The sequence below is a fragment of the Taurulus bubalis genome (genome assembly GCF_910589615.1).
Source record: "Taurulus bubalis genome assembly, chromosome: 12".
Lineage (NCBI taxonomy): Eukaryota > Metazoa > Chordata > Actinopteri > Perciformes > Cottidae > Taurulus > Taurulus bubalis.
Genome location: NC_136600.1, coordinates 5110655 through 5134130, shown reverse-complemented (window position 1 = coordinate 5134130; position 23476 = coordinate 5110655). Strand labels below are relative to the sequence as shown.

At 45.2% G+C, this 23476-nt stretch overlaps 1 protein-coding gene across 1 annotated transcript in view; it reads left to right on the top strand.

The window, feature by feature from the left end:
• LOC306744983 (dolichyl-diphosphooligosaccharide--protein glycosyltransferase subunit STT3B-like) overlaps nucleotides 1-23476 on the top strand; it is a gene marked incomplete at its 5' end in the record, with an annotated part of 36337 nt that overhangs the window by 3632 nt on the left and 9229 nt on the right. The window contains 2 exons of the mRNA XM_079227701.1: nucleotides 18380-18488; nucleotides 20387-20674. Of these exons, the coding sequence (XP_079083827.1) occupies nucleotides 18380-18488; nucleotides 20387-20674 (397 nt within the window). The remainder of the gene's footprint in view (nucleotides 1-18379; nucleotides 18489-20386; nucleotides 20675-23476) is intronic.

Here is a 23476-nt window from a genome sequence, read left to right as displayed (position 1 = left end):
GACAATAAACTAACAATGTGTGGTTGTGATGGGCCTTATACCATTTCTTTAGCAGACGTTCTGATATCTCCGGCCAGCTGTGGGTCCATGTTTGATGGCAGCAAAGTGAACTGAGACCGGGGGACTCGTCAGCTCTGAGAGCGGGAGCAAGAGGTTTTGTGATCCTTAACTGACCCGGGCTGCGTTGCTGCGGTACTCGTGTCTGAGACTAGTCTAGATCTAGTCGTTCCTCTGTACTTCCTTGAGAGGAAGAAAGTGCTTTTAAAAAGGAAGGGGAGGGAGGAGAAATGAAAAGTGCCTGCTTGAAACAGAATAGGGAAGTAGATCCTACGTTTAGCCCTGTTGGCTTCACTTTCACGACTGCCTCCTCAGATGTGATTCTTTCTGCCTAATCATCTCAATCCTCTCAATCTCAATCCCCACTGCTGCTGATGTCATCGCTGGAGACCGTGAGTCAGAGTCCCCGTTTTCTTCTCAGCTGTAGGTGAGAGTAAACAAACAACTGGATCCAGGTTAGCAGTGCAATGTGAGGCTGATGATTCAGCAAGCCAGGTCCCCCATTAAGGACCTTCAGCGGCGCACCGCGGGGGTCGTGACAGTTGGTGCCCGTGGCCTGCTCTGCTGACGGACCACCTGAAACGCGACTGCAAACACTACCGGGCAGGGGAGCGAAGGGGCCGAATAGGCTGCCACCTTGTGCAGCTTGGACTACTGCCAGACCGCTGCCATGTTCCTGTTGTTGCGGATGGTGATGATGATGATTTCCTTGAGTCCTATTGAACAGCCCTCCAATGAATCTGTCTTCATGAAGCTTCACATGTTGAGCCTTTGACTCCAGGACTGGTTGCTGCTTTACTGCAGTAACACGACTCCTACCACAGGAGCTCATTACCGGCTCCACTGCTCTCAGCCTTTAGCTTATGGAACGATGCCCACCGTATTCATGGAAACAACATGTCATACATTTGTGGGGTTATTCTGCAGACATGAAAATCCCTCACCTTTCGGCGAAATTCGCCGTTTTGAAACCAAAATAGGTAACCTACGTGAGTCGTCGACCAAAATACGCGTCGATGTTTTTTCATTTGTCGACTAATCGTTGCAGCAAAATGTGATTGTCAAGCAGACCAACTGAGCAATAGGGCTGCAATAAAAATGATTTAAGTGAGTTGAACAGACTGACAACTTTATCTTATTAGATCAAATATGTTGACAAAGTTTTCATTTGGGGACAATTTGCAGTTGGAAAAAAGGGAATAAATTGCAATACTCAACATATTGCAGTATCGTGATAGTATCGAATCGAGACTCAAGTATCGTGATCGTATCGAATTGTGGGACCTCTGGTGATTCCCACCCCTAGTATACAGTGGGTACGGAAAGTATTCAGACCCCTTTACATTTTTCACTCTTTGTTTCATTGCAGCCATTTGCTAAAATCAAACAGTTCATTTTATTTCTCATTAATGTACACTCAGCACCCCATCTTGACAGAAAAAAATGTCGAACTTTTTGCAAATTTATTAAAAAAGAAAAACTGAAATATCACATGGTCATAAGTATTCAGACCCTTTGCTCAGTATTGAGTAGAAGCACCCTTTTGAGCAAGTACAGCCATGAGTCTTCTTGGGAATGATGCAACAAGTTTTTAACACCTGGATTTGGGGATCCTCTGCCATTCTTCCTTGCAGATCCTCCAGTTCCGTCAGGTTGGATGGTGAACGTTGGTGGACAGCCATTTTCAGGTCTCTTCAGAGATGCTCAATTGGGTTTAGGTCAGGGCTCTGGCTGGGCCAGTCAAGAATGGTCACAGAGTTGTTTTCCGAAGCCACTCCTTTGTTATTTTAGCTGTTTTTGATTTTAGCAAATGGCTGCAATGAAACAAAGAGTGAAACATTTAGAGGGGTCTGAATACTTTCCGTACCCACTGTACATAACTCTCTCATGCCTGAACTTGGACGTCCTGTTATCAGCACAGTCTTTGCTGTCCCACTGGACGGGTGATCTTTTGAAAGTGTAACAGCGGTGTACGGTAACGATGAAGTTGTGGGATGAGCAGCAAGATGTTCAACTTCACACATCGTTTTGATTTAAACGGATATGAATGGCGTTCAGAGTCGAAGTGAAGTATGCTAGTAGTGATGCAGCGAGCCCTGATGCATTCTGTGTGACTTCACACTGCAGCACCCTGCTTGTCTTTTAAGTTTCTCCATTGCTCGTCACCAACCGGTCATGTGGTCAACTTCACACTGTCTTTGGTGGAAGGGAATAACCGGAGTTACAGGCGAACCTGCTTTAAAAGTGAGGTATTTTCTGATCTGATTCATGCCGACGTGCAGAGTGCTTTGTGTGGACTTTTGAAAGGTGATTGACAGACATTCTGAAAAGTAGCTGATGTTGATTGCAGAGCTGCACATTTGTACCTATAAACTCCAATCAAGCAGCCGCTGGAAACTTCAGGTAGCCTTTACTTTAACATCCCGCCTCCCTTATCACAGTCTTCTACTCTGTCTGCTGTGTCGCAGCACCATTGGATTACATGGGGCTGTTGTCGAGGTGTTTATTAATGATGCATCAGAAAACGGTTGTTAATAACATTTCTGACCGTTGAAGCCCACTTCTGTTACAGTAATTTGTTTTCCCCCAGGAAATCCTTCCCGCCGCCTACACGTGGAAGATCCCCTTTATTCAGCTTACATAACACAAATTCTAGTTTTTCATTATGCAACATCCAGAATGGGATGAGTCACTCAGCCTTCTACTGACTGTTTTACTTATGTAAAGGGGGAGATGACAGGAAGTGATTCTCTTTCTGTCCAACTGGACCACATTTAGGCCTCAATGATATTGAGCCGTTGAGGTAAAATGTAATTCTTTTGGAAATACATGAGGGTTTCTTTCTGGTAATATCTCTCCACCAGTTAAACGGCCTGATGGCAGTCAGAGGAAGTAAACGCGTTATCTTGGTGGATCAGGTTTTGTGCTTGTGGATGCTATGAGCGCCACTTTATCACACACTGTTGGTAGCCGGACAGTTCCCCTTCCACCACTATCTTTTCATGTACAACCGCCTCCCTGGAGCGGGTGTGCGTGTGCGCGCTCATCTGCAAGTAGTTCTGGGTTCTTCTGTGGACGATCTCAACCCCAAAGCTAGAGTTCTGTGTAAAACTGAGCGTTCTTTTTCATCTGCTGAAAATGTCTTTTATTAGGTCATGTCACCCCAGCTCTACCAGTAGCTTCCTCGCCATATGGAGGCCAAGCCCCTCCAGCGCCGGCCTTTAGAGCAAATTTAGTATCGTGGCAAAACTAAAGTCTGCATATAATATTGTGGACTAATGTTTTGCCATGTGTTTTTTTCACAACTTAATGAACAGAAGTCACCACATCTGGAATGTGGAAGAGTGGGTTAGGGTACCTGTTTATCACCTGGTAGCCCCGCCCTAAAGCATGCCCTGCTTTATGTCTGTTTGACTCTAAATGACCATAATTTACTAAATGAACATCATGCTGTATTGAAGAAGACTTGAAGCTAGAGATTGCAGCCTCACTTAGTCCCTCACGTGACACCAACAATCTTTTCCCCATTAACTTACATTGGAAAAGAGACGTCTGTAAATCAGCGGATAATATATATATTTTTTAACATGCACTACCGTTCATATGAATGAGCCCGAGACCAAGGCTGGACCGAGGGCTGGGCGGCGAGGGTAAAGGACACGCTAGTGCGCTTGTTCTGTGGGACCCCAGGGATGCAGAAGGTCCGGGTTATTTTATACTCTGAGGTAGAACAGCTGAGCCACTTTCACAGGAATGAGCTTCTCCTTGTCCTTGTCCGTGCCCGTGCGTGGTATTAACCAGGATTCAGGCGACCTTTTCAGGACACTTGTCCTGTCTGACCAACAGTCCCAAACCCAATGCTATTAAATGTGCAATGACACACAACGGAGAAAAGTCTACACATTGGATTGTCTCGGCCTCCACGGAACTCCAGAGCTCCAGCTTTGTGGCACTCTCGTGCACACCTCTGAATGCCGGAGGACTTGTTACCATTCACCCCAGCACTCTCCCCGCTTTGAGCCCCGTCCTCTTCCTGCCCCACCCCCTCAGCAGCTAATTGGCTCTCCGGGAATTTGCTCAGCGCGAGGAGGTGTTTGGGTCCGACCATGCTGGTGTTAAACAGTCTGCTGGTGCTCTACCACCTACGCTGTGAGATGGTCCTAATAAATTGTTGTCATTGGAATTCATCATGTCAATTTTGAGTGCAGCAAAACAAAAATTGAGCATTGCCCACAAATAGCACGATTAATTATAATAAAAGGACAGTGTTGGGTCAGTCAGTTCATTCATTAGGGAAGGAGTATTAAGATGTTGCAGTTCATTTGTAAATGTTTATATCTGACTCCCCACCCATCCCCGGCCTCATGTTACCTGACATGAAAATGATTCAAATCAGTTCCCCACAGTGAGAGCATTTTAAAGTGTTGAACACCTGCTGTTGGGTTTGGAATCGCTGGTTTCTTTGTATTCCGACTGCACTTCAGTGCAGACCGTCTTTGGTCACGCTGATAAAGAGGCCCGTAGTGAACCTTTGAAAGTCTCAGCGTCTGTTCTTACTGTCTGGGTGAGGCTGTTTGGAAGTTAACAAGCTATTATATGACTTTACCCATGATTTCTCATGTAGCAAACATCTTAAAATGCAGGGTTTATTAGAAACGGTTGCTTTCTAACAAAGCTCCATTTAGCATCCACCGTGAGATGAGAAAGACTTCCTTGCTGGGGTTGGGCTTGTTTTCAGCTCCTGCCAATACTTGAGATGATTTGAATATGAAGCTTAAAATGGAGTGAATGTCCATTCTTAAGGAGTCGTTCTTTATGAGCAGCAGCTTTGAACGGCTCTTCTGGCAGAGCGCCTGCATGCCGCCAACACATCAGTTCATGCAGTCTTTCTAATCTCATTATAGGGCGCTGACTGGATGCACTGCTCTCCTGCACATTCTCTCTATGCAAACATCACACATTCAGAATGCATGCGGCCATGTGCTGTCTTTTTACTACTTGTACTACACTTGAATACACAGCCTTTTGTTTCTTTTGGGAAATATATATTTATTTTGTACAAAACGTTGCTAACGTAATTATCATGACAGGCCTCGGGGGGTTGTATGTTGTAAGGTGATTCACATTCATGAGCCATTTTCTGTGTGTATTCGACTAATTCAGGCAATGCTGGAAATCAATTGGCAGGAATGTTTTAGGAAATATAGAATTTTCCAGATTTTTACTTTGCTTCTTCAGATATTTAATTTGCAGGGCATTGAATGGTTGTTTGATCTTAAATGGGTTTCCTCCGAAACAACAAACAATATAATAATGACATCATTTTTGCCCACGGGTGCTTCATGCCACTGCAGGAAAAACGAGGACTCGCAACAATAAATGTTTCAAAAGGTTGAACACCCAATATCACATGGGCTTTTCTTTATATGAGGATCATTGCTGATGATTTTAATGAGGGTGGCAGAAAGGAGAAGCTGCACTGTGATCGTGGTTTCACAAATAATTATATGATCATCTGCAGTGAACCTATAAGATGGTTTTACTGCATATAGCTACTTCCGATTGCACCAGTTTACAGAAAAGGTGCATCACTCGCAGATTGTCCCATGCCATTGAAGACCGAGTGCTGTTGATTCTAAGTATTCAGCATTGAGAGTAAAACCCTCTGTTGTCACAGGGACGCTTGGCTGAAGTCTGACACTCGTAAGAAGCCAATTAGAAACTTACTTCTAAGACGTCTACGCTGTCATGAGAAATGTAGCTGATTGCTCCCAATATATTTAATTCTATACAAAGAAATGGACGATACAGATGTGACAGAAGATTCAGTCAATGAAGAACCCCCAACTTAAAAGGCAACCACAGGGAACGTCTCTGGCATCTCCATGTTTCTTAGATGTACACCTACAAATACATCCATTTCCTGTCCACGAGTGCCCTGTACCCTCTCTAAGATGTTTCCTTTTAATGAACATTCATTGTTCTGGGTTTAAGCAGACTTCAAACAATTTGGGGTGTAAAATATCGTTCAAGGTCATAAATGCACTGATTGGAAGGTCAGTATGGCAGTTGGTTTACCAATAGACAGATTGATAACCTTTTTCAGCACGTCTGTTGCAGTGCAGCAGTTGCAAAGTCTTTTGTGCTGTGGTTTGTGTTTTGCGTTACATCATCCTCATGATTCCATGTAGTAAGTGTTCAATGAGCACTGTGTGTACTGCGATGGTCAGACGGGACTCTCCAGAGTGATCGCGACGTGGCAGTATCAGACAATTTAAGACCTCACAGAAAAGCTGTGGTCAGTGCTGCATCGGAGAAAACTACCGATGATTTCCCTTCCCCGCCGCTCCGCCTTGATCAACCCCCACTGTTCCTCTCTTAAGATCTGCATAAACGGGCAATTAAAGGAATTGACTACACGGCACACCTCCCCTCAAAGAAACGTTGTTACCCTGATTAAATTTACAAATAAAGCGAGGAATTATCATGGCCCGGCCTTCTTTTCACAGCTGATTTATGTTTTAATGCGACAACAGAGTCTCTGAGGCGGCCGGCTGCTGATAAATATTCATCAGGATTTTCACATTCTCTGACAAAAAAATAGACAAAAGAGCTTGTTTGACTTATGTTACTTCGCATAACTATTCCCTGCACAGTTATGACATGGGAGAATGTTTTATTGAAAAATATTACTTACTTACTCTCCTTTCTACTGAACTCATTGCTAGGCTTCACCAGGTGACAACCTCGAAGTCTGAGAAAGTGAATACAAAGCTTAAGTGCCTTAAACTTGCAATCGCAAAAGGAAGTCCTATTGTGGGGGCGACTCCTCTGGTTGTATAGAAGTATATGCTTCATGTGTTAAAGCTGCATTCTCTCTCCTGACCACCAGGGGGTGACTCCTCTGGTTGTATGGAAGTCTATATAAATGACTCTACTTCTCTCTTGATTTATTCCCTCAATAAACATTGTAAACATGAGTTTGTCTCAATCTCTAGTTTCAAGTCTTCAATACAGCATTATGTTCATTTAGTAAATTATGGTCATTAAGAGTCAAACAGGCCAGAAAGCAGGGGATGCTTTAGGGCGGGACTACATGGTGATTGACGGGTCTCTAACAGCGTCGACCAGTCTGCGAGTTGTTCATGTTTTCGTCTTGGAACTTTAACCTTTTCGCCGTGTGAACATGAACATGTCGGTGCTCGGTTATCCTTCAGCTCCACCCCCTCGTGTCACTCCTAGTTGCAAAAGAATCAAGATGGCGACGGACAAAAGGGCCAAAATTGCCGCTTCAAAACGTCTCTCCACAAACCTATGGCTGACGTCATGCCGACTACATCCACTTCTTGTACAACGTCTATCCCCCCACCCCCCTGCATCTCCCCTATCTTTCGTTCCCTCCCTGTCTTCACTGTGTTGCCAGTTGGATTAGCCCAGAGAGTTGCTCCTGCACAGCATTCCTCTTTGATGTACCCCAGGCAGTCCCTGCTTTCTCTCCCTCTCTCCGTTAGCCTGGCTGTGGCACACATGGCAAAGTGAACCTATGAGGATGTTGGTGGAGGAGATGGCAGTGGCTGCTGTATGGCTCTGATAAAAGGACTCAGTCAGTATCTGATCTGTGTTGCTGATGCTGCTGAATCCTCGCTGGTGACCTGAGGACGACAGGAGAGCTCATCTCAGGTCCGTCCAATAGAAGGATTCCACTTGGGGAGGAAATACTGCTTCAAACGAAATCCTAAAAAAATACATCTTTGTCAATCTGATCTGTCAATCAAGCGCTCATCCAAAGCCATTCATGTGGTTCTTTTCTCTTCTTTCAATGAAGAAACACTCCTCTTTAGGGCCGTGCTGTTCACATCGATGCCAGTCCACGAGCAGTTCAGCACTCTTCATAACCGAGCCCCCGGTACATGAGCTGGCTGCGACTTCCTCATTCAGCCCGAGAGCCAAATGACAAATAGGACAGGCCCGCCCCAGAAGCCCGACTCATGGAAACATACTGCCTCCTCCATCATGCGGGCAGCCTCCCACCATAGATGGAACCGTGACCTCTAATTTAAGAAGCAAAGCTCCAGGCCTCACAGTGACAAACTGCAAATGCTCTACTTGGCTCTGAATGTATTTGCATAGTGTGATGTCTAATGAGGAGGAAGAGTAGCAGTGATGGTCACAAGGTAATACGGGAAGCAAGACCCAGGGTTCATGGTCTGCATTTAATACACACACACACACCTGCTCATAATCTTTTGCTGGTATTGCAGAGGACACAGGAAATTGACGTTCTGCCAGAGCAGAACGTTTGACAAACACAATCTGGACAGGGATTCAGTTTTATGGATCGCGAAATGGCTCATTTAGTACAACGACCCTGTTTAGTGTTCCGTAAGTTGGGAAATGATTTCAGAGGCCTATACGAGCATGTTGCTCTGACCTTAAGAGAGACTTGAATGTGTTGATTTTGCTGTGCGTTCACATTTAACTTTATGTAACCTTTTATTTAACTAGGGTCCCTTTTGAGAGGAAACCCCCCTTTTGCAAGTCGGCGCTAGCCACCAGGGTCAACTGGCATCCAGCACACGACAGGACGGCATCATGGCCTGCATGTAAGAAGTGGACGTAACCCTGGTGACTTCACCCGTTGTTTTGGGGCCTTATGAAGCCTTGATTTGGCAATTTGTCCGTCGCCATCTTTGCTTCTTTGCTTTCGTGTCTGTGTGACTCTAAATGGGGCTAAGTGTACTAACAAGGCAGTGTTGTGGCCAAAGCAACGGCTGCTAGCAAGGACCACTTCCTGTATTCTGTTTAAAATCGTTTAGAAAGCGATGTATATATTAGAGCTGCAACTACGAATCGATAAAATGTGATTATTAAAAGAGTTGGCAACGAATTTCATTATCGATTTGTTGTGTCGCGCCACTCAATAGTTGAGCGCGGAGGTAGAGGAAAGACCATTGGAGAGACCGTAACGTTGTTCTGAAACACATGGCGGAGGCGGGGAAATCAGTATCAAGTTAGGGGGGCCCAAACTACGCAGCAAGTTCTAAAAATATAATGGAGAGAAAGTCAACCAAATGACAGCTAGCCTGCTAGCTTAACAATCGTATTTTTGCCGTCCGAACAAAACTCGCGAAAATGCCACACGAGCAGCTATGAGGTCACTCACCTCACAGCGCGATTTTTCTGCCATTGAGAAAGAAATCAAGTCTGCAAAAGACTTGAGACTGGGGCGGAGGTTCACCTTCCAGCAGGACAACGACCCTAAACACAAAGCCAGGGCTACAATGGAATGGTTTAAAACAAAACATATTCATGTGTTAGAATGGCCCAGTCAAAGTCCAGACCTAAATCCCATCGAGAAACTGTGGCAAGATCTGAAAACCGCCGTTCACAAACGCTCTCCATCTAAGCTGACTGACCTTGAGCTGTTTTGCAAAGAAGAATGGGCAAAAATCTCAGTCTCTAGATGTGCAAAGCTGGTAGAGACATACCCCAAAAGACTTGCAGCTGTAATTGCAGCAAAAGGCGGTTCCACAAAGTATTGACTCAGGGGGGCTGAATAATTTTGCACACTGCACTTTTCAATTTTTTTATTTGTGTTTTTTTTTTATTTTTTTAACATGTATAATGTTCTTTGTACTTCACAATTGTGTGACACTTTGTGTTGGTCTTTCACATAAAATTCCAATAAAATATATTTATGGCGTGTAATGTGACAAAATGTGGAAACGTTCAAGGGGTATGAATACTTTTGCAAGCCACGGTATGTATTGAGTTGATGTAAATCGTGCTAAATTAATGCTTTTAGTTTGTTTTTTTATCCGATTAATTGAATTATTAAAATAATCGTTAGTTGCAGCCCTAATATACAGTATATATATTTATCAGGGCGGGGCGGCTTTCTGTTCCCTCGTCCAGAGGCTGAACAGCATCATTCTTCAGCAGTGAACCGAGGAGCCGGTCGGCCTCGCCTGCCCTAGATCCCGAGAGAGAGACGTGTGGAGCAGCTGGTCGGAGCCAGCCGAGCGTCTCCTCATTAAATAATCATCATGACCGCAAAGGGCTGAGTGTTGTTGGGCTGTTGGTGCTTCTGGCTGACCGACCAGCGCCAAGAAGAGCAGCTCCAACCAAACCCGTGAACTCTGCTTTCCATCAAGGCATAGCTGTTATGTAAAGGCTTTCTTTTTTTTATTCCTGAAAACGGGACTGTTTTTTTTTCTTCTTCTTCTTTATTTCTGGGTTGTGCATCCACTAGCTTAAATCGTCAACATTTTGAGAACAGCTGCTTCAAATCCTAGCAGCACCTTCCCCTCAGAGTGCTGCTTCTCCAACCTAACCCGTCCAGTCTGTGAGGGAAGGACCAGCACTTCTTTGGCTGTTTATGTTCCCAAGAGGTTCAGCTCTCCGCAGGTCTGTAGAGCAACACAATGCTTCTGTTGAGCAACTCTCTGGGCTTCTCCACCAGACTACTCCTCTGATACCAACATTAAACAAAGAGGAGGAATCGTATTAACGTGACAAGATTAGTTTTATTATTAAAGGTGCTCTTTTGCTTCTCATCAGTTTCTGAAATGGACTTGAAGAGCAGAGAATCGTAATGTAATAGGCTACTAACTGAAATGGCTTTTTTTTTAATGCATATAGTTTTTGAGGTGTGCTTGGTTTTATCAGAGAAGAGAAGAGGACCCTTTGAAAACACACAGCTGGTAGCTCTAACAAAAATAACATCCCCTTTCTTCACGGTGAGTGTTTTTATCACTGCTGGTTCCACTTTCTGGCTCCCCAAATATTTAAAGCAAGTCTTCATGAGCGCTGGCCCGAAGTCCAATAAAAGCTGCTGGTCCGAGCCTGTGCATCTCATCTCCGTCCCGTTGGTCCCTGCTGCCGCTGCCTTGCCTGTTGGCGCTGGTTTAGAGAATGACTGTGATGCTTATCCGAATACGCACATTTGATTGGCCGAGTAGCATCATGTGATGTGATTTGCATGCACATGATTGGTCAGTGTGTTTCCTGGCCCGCTGAACAAGCCGTAAAGGCTGGCAAAGCTGCGCCCGTTAAAATATAAGCGTTCTGTCAACTTTAAATAATTCTCAATCATTGATCGGATACGACCGCATCTGGATCCGGACTGTTAGTGACCGTGTTCTAGTAGATACCAAAATACTTATGAACTTTAAAATGAGCATGATGCCCCCTTTACTTGCCTAACATGCCGGTTGGGTTCCGATCCTCTGCATTGAGTGACCATCATGAAGTAAGATGAGCTCGTCCCTCGGCGCTCTCTCCATCCAACTTTAATTAAGATCTTGGAGACCAGTGTTTTCCCGCTGGGTTCAGTTCCTCTTCTGTGCTGTTTCTTCAGCGACACACATGCGTGAACACTGAATTTATATGTTTTAATAAGCAGCAAAGACGGGTTACACATTTTTATTGCATTTCCGTTAGTTTTCTGCGGGCGTTTTGTTTGGCTTCGGTTCTTCCCCTCAGCCTCAGCTCACGCATTATTTTCTCCTCTGGGGGTAAAAAAACAAAATAATAAGACAGTTGTAGGCAAAGCTACTTCTTCTAAGCATGATAATTTTGAAACCATTCTTTTTAGGGATGTCACTGAACCAGACACTGGTACTCCAGACTAATGGCAGTGAAACTCAAGATTCTTCATACCCAGTTTGATACCACAGTAAACACAACAACGATAAACACGTACACTTAATGCTCTAAAAACAGGTCACAGTTGATTCTGATATATATTCATATTTCTCGTTCAAACAACCGTATTAATTCAGGTTTCCTGCCAAAAACTACATTTTGCAAGATTAGATTAGAGTATTCCTCCTGACCACCGCTCTCTACATCATCTGTACACGTCTCCTCCTTTCTCGTCGATCGCCTCTCGGCCTCCGAGCAGTTCTCAAACTGAGAAGTCTTCATGGACTGTGAAAGGTTTCACTCAGATCGGGGCCAGCCGAGTTGAGAGGCGACGATGATTTAGCGGATTGTCGTCTGCCGGAGAGAGATGTCGGCCGCTCCCGTCATCGAGCATTCAGAGACCGGACCAGGTCCACAAGGCAGGCCAGAAACATACTGCAGTTTCTCTCCACTTCACCCTGAGCCTCTCACCCTGTGCTACTCTCTGCACATTCAGTTTATTTTATATAGCCCAACATCACAAATACAAGTTTGCCTCGGAGGGTTTTACAATCTGTACACATAACATCCCTGTCCCGGGACCTCACATCGGATCAGGAAAAACTCCCCAAATAAAGATAGTAAAAACCCTTTCACAGGGAAAAAGGGAAGACACCTTCAGGAGAGCAACAGAGGAGGATCCCTCTCCCCGGATGGACAGAAGCAATAGATGTCATGTGACCAGCACTGCAGAGTGTGTTTGGGCCTCCGGCCCTGTGATGGTATATATCTATATCGGCTATATCTGGCTGTGCCAGGACCAGCTTCCCCTCAGGGATGCTACAGACGGACTTGGCTTCCTGTCCCTGATCTGTTCGTCTCATCCTGATCCGTGTGAGCGCGTCGGCTCAATGGTCCTCTGCAGCCCGAGCGTAGCAGCACAGTGTTGTGTAGTTCACGTGCTGTTAAACAACGTTTAGCTGCTTAACAGCATGTTGTCTTTCTTCTTGCTCAGAATTGAACCAATGTCACATGCATCGTCGACGCGTATTAATGTCAATCACCACGGACGCTGCCCCCGCAAAGGTCGGCCGCTTGAATGGATTTATTAAGTGCAGAGAGGACGATGTTTCCCCTGACTTCCTTAACCTCCTAACGTTCTGCTGTTGCGCGGGCGCCCATTTCAACTATACACTGTACATTCCGTTGTACACTGTACATCTATTTATAGTTCGGTACGAGTGCCATATGTTTCTGGAAACCTACGATTCTTGTGATTCCAGCTGTCCACTCCGTTTCAAGATCAGACCACCACAGCAGCTACAATCAATACCTTTGTCAGACAACAACAAACAAGCGATTTGAAAATCAAGACAACTCACCGATGACGCCTCATATTGATCCATAAATCCATAATATTCCAACAAAAACGGCGTTGTTTCGTCGTAAAGGTCCAATAAAAATAAATCCCATACAAGATTTAGTCCAAAACACGTGATTACATCCATAAATATCCACCAACTGGCGTTGCATCATTCCATTGCAGCTGAAAGTTATGAACGAAAATAGTTTCGTTTTTAGCAGAAAGTTATGTTTGCATGGGAGCACAGCTACAAACTCAGTATCAACATGTCCGCCGAAATCTAACGGTTCCAATGAGACCCCACTTGAACCAATAGGAGCTTCATGTCCTGACTGACAAGCTACATTACCCAACCAGAAGCTACGTTGAAGTTTAGGCTCAGCCTCTATTTTCTTACGTGGCTCACGTCTGTCGCGTCGTACAGGTCAGATGACAGGCGTTTCGGACAGCCAATGAAATTACCTAAACAAAGATAGGTGGGAAGAGGGGGGGGGGGGGGGGCAAATAATCCCAACAGCCTTCAATTTGATGAGAAGAGACAGCTGCTGTAGAGCTTCAGTCTGAAGTGTAAATTAGCATAAAAATGCATTTATACTTCATTTTCTCTGTGTCAGCAATACTGGTAGTATATATGAATAGTACCTATATAAGTTTGCAAGACTATAAGTCTTTTTAATAGGTATATAGTGTATATATATCAGGAATATTTTCAGTCTCAAAATGAAAAAACGCCTAGACATTTCATTCGAAAAACATGTGTAAAATATTCATTTTCTGTGATATTGTTACTAACTTTTTACTTAGACTAGAAAAGGCTTCAGGCTATGGTCCCATTGTGTTTTCCAGTCCATAAGTCCCATTTATAGTCATCTACAGGCATCTATTTACAAAGAAATGTTCAGACGGAAATAAAAACCTTATACTTTAGTGTGTTCAAACTCATATAACTCAGTTTTAGCAGCACTTAAAGTGATTCTGACTATTGAGGGGAAAACGCTTCAGATTGCTACCTTTCAAAAGAGACCAAGACCATGCATTTACTCCAAATAGTTCAAGTACAGCTTGCAATTTACTTTGGGTATACTTGGATAGGCGTTTTTCGTCAAATTTTACAGGAATTTTGAGAGGTTAATTACCACTGCATAATACACCAACAAGCATTCTGCGCTACAGCGCTAGACAGAAAAGAGATCACGGATGTGGTGACGAAGATCGTCTATTCGAGCGAGAGCTCTTCAAAAACAGCTGTTCTACACACTGATGTGAGATGGCTTAGTAGAGCTCTGTCCGGAGATAAAGGAGTTTCTCTATGTTGTTAAACATGCAGAATACAACCAACTAAGAGCATGTCAATACGCTCACGTTTCTGCATTACAATTTAAAACGTGTGTAAATTGTGTGTTCCCCTAAAGGAGGGAGCAGCAAGACGTGGGACTGCAATAATTCAATTCAGTTTATTTTATATAGCCCAACATCACAAATACAAGTTTGCCTCGGAGGGCTTTACAATCTGTACACATGACATCCCTGTCCTGGGACCTCACATCGGATCAGGAAAAACTCCTCCAATAAAAATAGTAAAAACCCTTTCACAGGGAAAAAGGGGAAGAAACCTGAGGGAGAGCAACAGAGTAGGATCCCTCTCCCCGGATGGACAGAAGCTATAGATGTCATGTGGCCAAAATGAATAACGTAACGGAGTTACAGCACATTACATGAATATGACAGAAATGATTCATATAATGAGTAGTAGGCATGGTCCATGATCCAGATAGCCACGATCCATTAAGCAGAAGGAGGTAGAGAGGAGGGGCATCAGCAGGGCCATGGCAGCTGACAGGCCTGGTTCCAGGCCGGTTCCATCAGCAGGGCCATGGCAGTAGGCAGGACTGGTTCCAGTCAGCCACGATCCATGGAAAAAGAAAGTAGAGTTAGTAATATGCATTGAAGAGACGATCATTTATCTAGAAGGAGAGAAAGAAGAGGTGGAGAGGAGCGAAAGAGGAAGAGAAGGAAAGGAGGAGCTCAGTGTATCCTAAGATGTCCCCCAGCAGTCTTGGCCTATAGCAGCATATCTAGGGGCTGGACCAGGGCAAACCTGAGCCAGCCCTAACTATAAGCCTGAAACAGCCCTAACTATAAGCGCTATCAAAGAGGAAAGTCTTAAGTCTACTCTTAAATAACGTGACTGTATCTGCCCTCCGGACTGAAAGTGGAAGCTGATTCCACAGAAGAGGAGCCCGATAACTGAAAGCTCTAGCCCCCAACCTACTTTTCAACACTCTGGGAACCACAAGTAACCCTGCATTCAGTGAGCGTAATGCTCTAGTGGGGTGATATGGCACTATAAGGTCCTTAAGATATGATGGTGCATCACCAGTTAAGGCTTTGTAGGTAAGGAGAAGGATTTTAAATATGATTCTCGATCTTACAGGAAGCCAGTGGAGAGCAGCTAGTACAGGAGTAATGTGATCTCTCTTCCGCGTCCTCGTTAGTACACGAGCTGCAGCATTCTGGATCAATTGGAGAGATCCAATGGATTTACCGGAGCAGCCTGATAATACGGAGTTACAGTAATCCAGTCTTGAGGTAACAAATGCGAGACAGGATGTGCCGGATCTTTGAGATGTTCCATAGGTGAAAAAAAGGCGGTCCTTGAGATCTGTTTCACGTGGGAGCCAAAGGACATGTCCTGGTCAAAAATAACTCAGAGATTCCTTACGGTGGTGGTAGATGCCAGAGCGATGCCATCCAGGGAAATCAGATACTTCATTTCTGAGGTGTTCTGGGCCGAGTAAAATAACAGTCTTGTCCGAGTTCAGCAGCAGGAAGTTGCAGGTCATCCAGGTTTTGATGTCTTTAAGACACGCTTGAAGTTTGCCGACCTGGTGGGTTTCATCTGGCTTGATCGACAGATATAGTTGAGTATCATCGGCATAACAGTGAAAGTTTATGGAGTGTTTTCTGATAATACTGCCTAAAGGAAGCATATATAAGGTGCTTGATGATCCTCTTTTTTAGAGGGGCTATCGAGTCCAGTGTCACTCTCAAGGAGCCAGTAGCATCATCGACGAGCTGATCAATCTGGGAGGGAGTAAAGTTAGCACAGGAGTCCTCTGTTATATTGAGACATGGTAATGAATCAAATACAGAAGGAATCACTTCCTTAAATCTAGCAACAGCACCGTCAGTTAGACATGTGGTGTAAAAACTCTTGCCTAATACTGTACAATCTCGTAGCATAAACTCAAAAGTTATAAGGCAATGGTCTGATAAAAGAGGGTTCTGAGGAAACACTACTAAATGCTCCACGCCAATGCCATATGTAAGAACAAGGTCGAGGGTGTGGTTTAAACAGTGAGTCGGTTCCTGTACTTTCTGACAGAAGCCAATCGAATCCAACAATGAGCTAAATGCAACACTAAGGCTGTCATTGCTGACATCCACATGAATATTAAAATCCCCTACAATAATTACCTTATCAGTCTTAAGGACCAAACTTGACAAAAATTCTGAAATAAATTCTGAATACGGCCCTGGTGCTCGGTATACCACAACAACTGTTTTCCAGGTTGGATGTGAAAGACTAAGAACAAGGCTTTCAAATGAGTTGCAGTTCAATCCAGGTTTAGGACCCATTAACAGACCCGAGTCTGTCTGGCAGCTGCTCCACCTCCTCAGCCGGTGCCTCGAGGAATGTGCATATTAACATGACTTGGAGGAGTAGATTTATTTAGGCTGACATATTCCTCATGTCTCAGCCAGGTTTCAGTAAGACACAACACATCAATATCATTATCTGATATGACAAAGATCTAATATTTAGGAGTCCATATTTAGTGTTAGTGGTGTTAACCTTCATGAGGTTATTTTCTATAACTCCTCTTTTGGTTACTTTTAATTAATTTAAGTGGCCGTGGGACAGACACAGTCTCTATAGAGTTAAAGGTGGGCAGCTGCCCTAAAGAAAATGCAGAGAAGGGTGTAAGACTACAACTCTGCTTCTGCTACCTGGTCTGTCATGCACGAGGTCGCCCAATAAACTTGGTCATATTTGCAGAAAGGAGATCCGCTCCATCTGAAGTGGGATGGATGCCGTCACCCCTAATCAGACCTGGGTTTCCCCGGAAAGACCGCCAGTTATCTACGAAACCCACATTGTTTGCTGGACACCACCGTGACAACTAGTGATGGTGAGATGAAGCTTCCTGAAGCATTGAAGCTTTCCATCCAATCGGTTCGCTCATGAGCCGAAGCTTCACGGAGCTTCATTTGCTCTACTGCGCCACCAAGTGGACAATACATGTAAAACAAGCAGAGTGATCATAACGACACCATGGCTTTGGTGTGTGAAGCTTTAAATTGAATAAGTTATGTTTGTGACGCCAATACATCAATTATTTACTTATTAATATTGTGTCTATCTTTATGATATATTGGCGGGGTCAAAATCAAAACTCGAAACAAATTGTGAGAGGGTTGTGATGTGACTGTGGGTCAGTGGTTAGAATATCCGACTTTCAGTCAGAGGATCGGTGTTTCGAGCCTCAGCTCCGCTAGTCCATGTTGATGTGTCCAATTTTTTAAGTAAAAAAAATAACTTTTCCACAGTGCTGGGCTTTTTGAGACTATTTCGCCTGCTTTATAAAATACCCTTTCACAGGCACACATGAAGCTGGGTACAGAGAGAAAGGGGAAATCCATTTAGTTTCGCTGCCTCTTATATTTCAAATCGCACGGCAAACCCACGAACCATTTTCTGAATCAGTCACGTGGTACGGCCGGCTCGCGAGGCTTCGAACGTCACCGCATACGTCATCGACACAAGCCTCGATACGCGCTTCACCAAAATCTACCTGGATTACTCGACACGCATCGAAGCCTCGACACGAAAGGACACATCACTAGTGACAACCAACGGGGGAAAGTTGACATGCGGCTATACATCTCATCAGTCACCGTGTTTGGGAGAGGGCATTGTTTTGGCGTAAGCACACACCGACTCCACGTTGATTTTAGTGACCACCGACTGGCAAAGTCGGGAGTCATTACCGCCGACATGTATTACAATCTTACTGTATTTACGTTTGTCTTTAGCCAACAGTTTTAAATGGGATCTGTATTTGTGTGCATTGCATATATATACATACATACATACATACATACATACATACATACATACTGAACGGGCAAGGCGCTGAGTTTGTGAACGTTATAAACTCCGCATCTGGACAATCTTTTCATTGTATCGATCATATAAAGTCGCGTTGAAGGTTGAGCCGTTTGAAGTCCTCTGTAGCCCCTCCTGTGTCTCACCCTCTCTCTCTGCTGCAGGTTCAACTACAGGGCGACTCACCACCTCACCACCAATGGCTTCTATGAGTTCCTCAACTGGTTTGACGAGAGAGCCTGGTACCCTCTGGGGAGGATCGTCGGGGGCACGGTGAGTGTTTCTTGTGTCGGGAGGCTGGGCTCTGATTGTGTAGATGTGTGTAGTTCTTGGTGCCTCAGCCCTTTCCCTTGTCCTCATTTCTCACGAGTCACATTACCGTGACGGATCGTCAGTCATCCTCTTCAGCTCGCTCTCACTGCCGAGTGTCACACCCAGGAAGCGTTCAGCTTCAAGGCTCCTGGGGAGGCGGGGAGTTGGCGAGCAGCAGATTTGTCTCCATAATAGCCGGAGGACGGACGGACTGGGGTCACTTACCACGTCATTACCCCCCTGACTCGTCTGAATGCTTATCTCCTCCTCCTCTATTTGCGGTGCTCCGTGTGAGCTCTCTATCGCGGACTAACCGGTTCACCAGAGGGCCCTTACTGCAGGATGAAGTCTTACACCGCTCTGGAGACGGCTCACCATGGTTAGAAGTAGATCAAAAATGTATTTTGTGCAGTGTAACATCGTTCCAATGCCACACATCATAAACAAAGAAAAAAAAGCAAGTTCAATTCCTTTGATCATTTATTTTACAATAATCGGAAAACAACGGAAAGTGCAATATCTGACTATAAGTAGGGATGGGTATTGAAGAGTATTCTTTAAATCCCGGGTGATCATGGGAAGTAACAGTCCGGAATGCGATGAGGTATAATTAAAAAGTATTTAATAAAAGGTTGATCACAAAACAGCTTATGCATTCTCGATTGAGGCCCTCTCTTGCTCACAGATTCACAGTCTGTCCCCCAGTTGCCCAGTTTCACACATTAATCATTAATAAAAACAGTGACCTTCATATGCATACAATTACACAATCTTCATAATAATATCCCTTATTAATTATCATATTTCATGCATTGTAATGTACAGAAACAATTTCTTCAAACTTCAAACTATAAACAATATATATTTCAAAAAAAGAGCAGACACAAGCATCAGGTGTTCTGATGGGACCGTGTGCAACAGAACTCAGAGACTGTTGGATTCTACAAACTGCTGCTTTACTGGACTACACGTCATCATTAATATCAACTGGGAGAGATTTTTTCCAGCAAGCCGAGGACGGACGTTCAAAAGCTCGTGTCTCTCGTGTCTGCAGCGATCTCTGTGTGCGCTTGCTATGTGTGGTGTGTGAGCGCTGGAAGCCCCGCCCTCTCAAGCCCCGCCCTCTCAAGCCCCGCCCCCTCAAGCCCCGCTCTGCATGCAGGCGGACAACAGAGCGGAGTTCGCTCTGATCTGCGCTATTTTAATAGTATCGATACATCAACATCTTATCGTTTTTAACGTGCGGGTACCGCGCTACCTTTTTAGTATCTATATACCGAGCAACATTACAGAGTAGTGGAAAAAAAAAAGTATTTAAATCGGCTCAGGCACCGGAAGAAAGCACCGAAATCTGCCTTGCTTTTCGGTCTGGTAGGTACCGGATGTGTTGGAACCGGCCATACTGGCACCGGTTCTCGGTACCCAACCCTAATCTTAAGTGTGGGCCAAAGTTGTAGCTAACTTTGGGACTAACTCCCGATCGATCAGTGCGTTCCACTCGTACTCTTAAGCAACCTTTTGCATCACAGAGATTGTTCCGTGTGCAGGAACTGTGTAACGTTGGCTGTCTCCAGAGCGTAGGTCGTCGAGGTGATGACGCCGGCTGGTAAAAGCACGTTATGTGGTTGTTATTTATATATTTATCTACTGTTGTAATCTTCATTCAAACTGTAAATGATGTTTGAAGCAGCATCTTCAGTCGTTCTGAGCTCTTGCCGGCTTGTCTGTATCGGTGCTCTTCTCATCACATCACGTACATTTTACATGAGAGCAGAGATGAAAACGAGATGTTTTTCGGGGCCTTTGTTGATGACACTTGACAGCTCACTTTACTGCATACCTCCTGCCCTTACCTTCAGGTGTACCCAGGCCTGATGGTCACAGCGGGCCTCATCCACTACGTGCTCAACCTGCTGCACGTCACCGTCCACATCCGGGACGTGTGCGTGTTCCTGGCGCCGGTGTTCAGCGGCCTGACCTCCATCTCCACCTTCCTGCTCACCAAGGAGCTGTGGAACCAGGGGGCGGGGCTGCTGGCGGCCTGCTTCATCGCCATCGTGCCCGGCTACATCTCCCGCTCCGTGGCCGGCTCCTTTGACAACGAGGGCATCGCCATCTTCGCCCTGCAGTTCACCTACTACCTCTGGGTACGTACATGCTGTTGGTCGTCAGTCCTGACCCTCCGTTACGCAGTCGTTTCTCTCCGCTCTTTGTTAGGAGGTGGGGGATAGAGCGAAATGGTCCGGCTGCAAATCCTAAACTCTTTTTCTACAATAATCAATATTTTCATAAAGAGGTTGGCGATGAGGCAAACGCTGGATCTGGAGCCGTAATCTTATCACAATTCTGTTTCATGTTGGCTTTTCAGATCGTTAACCAAAAACCAGGAAGTTTTTCTAATATTTTCATCACTTTTTGAAATCCACATGAACCACTCTTCATTTTTTTTAAAAGCTGCTTTGTCTGTTACACTCGTTATTTCCTTCTTTTTTTTAATCAAAACCAGATGACTGTTAACTGCATGCCAAATTAATCGGAGCACACAAGACCATATTGCCTCCTAAACATCCGACAGAACAGGATGCTGACAGCCAGCGTAGCATTTAAAGGGTATTTCTTCCACGGAGTCTGGCGCTGTCGTTCACTGCACGGTGTTTGGAACGGCTTCAGACGAGCTGTGGTCACGTCACTTCTTCACGCCGTGTTGACGGTATGAAGTTAGGACGCACATTACAGGAGTCTGGTTTGGTGTAAAGCAGCAGCACTGATGAGTGAGTAGTGGCCCTGTATGCATTGGGGACACTGGAGCCATAGAACTGCAGCTGATAGAAGCTCCACTGTAACACTGATCTTTTTGTAAAGGCTGATTGTGAGGGGAATTTCAATTGTATACCCTTTTTATATCAATATAGCATCCATCCACTATCAGCCGCTTATCCGAGGTCGGGTCTCGGTGGCAGCAGGCTGACCCAGGCTTCCCTCTCACCCGCAACACTTTCCAGCTCATTCTGGGGGATCCCGAGGCGTTCCAAGGCCAGCCAGGAGATATAATCACTTCAGCGTGTCCTCGGTCTTCCCCGGGGTCTCCTCCCAGTTGGACGAGCCTGGAAAACCTCTAATGGGAGGCGTCCAGGAGGCATCCTGATTAGATGGGCGAACCACCTCAGCTGACCCTATCTCTAAGACTGAGCCCTACAGAGGAAACTCATCTCCTTCCCCTATCTCTAAGACTGAGCCCTGCAGAGGAAACTCATCTCCTTCCCCTATCTCTAAGACTGAGCCCTACAGAGGAAACTCATCTCCTTCCTCTATCTCTAAGACTGAGCTCTAAGGAGGAAACTCATCTCCTTACCCTATCTCTAAGGCCGAGCCCTCCAGAGGAAACTCATCGCGGCCGCTTGCATTCGAGACCTCGTTCTTTGGGTCCTGACCCAGAGTTCGTGACCATAGGTGAGGGTTGGAACGTAGACCAACCAATAAATGGAGAGCTTCGCCTTCTGGTACAGCGCCTGTTTTACAGCTGCAGCCTCACCGATCGGCCTGTCGGATCTGCCGCTCCACCTTTCCCTCACTCGTGAACAAGACCCCGAGGTACTTGAACTCCTTCGCTTGGGGTAGGCACTCTGTCCCCACCTGGAGGGAGCAATCCACCGGTTTTCCATGGCCTCAGATTTGGAGGTGCTAACTCTCATCCCTGCCAATTCACACACGGCTGCAAAACGCCCCAGTGAATGCTGGAGGTCACGGTCCGAGAGGCAAACAGGACCACATCATCCGCAAACAGCAGAGAGGCGATCCCGAGACTCCCGAACCGGATCTTCTCCGCCCCCTGGCTGCGCCTAGATATCCTGTCCATGAAAGTAACGAACAGGATAAAGGGCAGTCCTGGCAGAGGCCAACACCCACCGGGAACGGGTCTGACTTACTACCGAGGATACGGACACAGCTCCTACTGCAGGCGTACAGAGACCGGATGGCTCCCACAGAAACCCCCGAGGGACCCGGTCGAAAGCCTTCTCCAAGTCCACAAAGCACATGTAGACTGGTTGGGCATACTCCCAGGACCCCTCCAGTAATCTTTGAGGGTAAAGAGCTGGTCCACTGTTCCACGAGCAGGACGGAATCTAATATAACTGACTCAACTGGAATGTGCTACAGAGACCAATGTCTTTGGTGGAGTTGGTCTCTGCCTTTCGTCAGAGGAGCCAAAACACTAACGGTTGCTTTGAAGCTGCTCGATGGCAACTGTTTGCTACCATGTTGGCCACAGCGACTTGTTTATGGTGATAATGTTTCAGATGTTGTGTTTTCAGCTGGTTTGGCTGGCAAGTAGCTACAAATAAATCTGTTCATTGGATTTAGTCTGGAACATAATATTTATTTATGCATCAAGTGTGAAGTTGAACCTCCATGAACTAGATAAGGGTCATGGTGGGAGGAAAAGCCTGCTCGCATTCTCCTCATTCATCATCAGTGTTCATTTCAGATGTTTCCTAGTGTTAAGAGCAGGTAATCCAACTTGCTAATGCATGTCATTCTCAACATCCTACTAGTCAAGAGGTTCCAGTGTCTCGTTGGTGATGCATATTAAAGTCATCGTTCATTGTTCGTGTTTATAGACGTATGATGCATACACAGATGTGACCTTTTCTATCTGCGTCTACTCATTTATTCATCCCTCTGGTCCTCAGTAGTTTGTGCATGTGGCTATAATGGCTAATGTCATTAAAGGAATAGCATAACCTAATTTACATTAACTTTAAGCCTTGTTTATATACTCTAGATCAGTAATAAATCCCTCTGAATACATCTGACCAGACAGAATTTAGAGTTTAATAAGCGTCTCTAGTGATGCATCCATACCCAATCTTTTCCCAAACCTTCATCCCTTGTCTCCTTCAATCTCATTGGCTCTGCTCCTCCAGTTATAAGTCTGGCTTGTTAAGCCC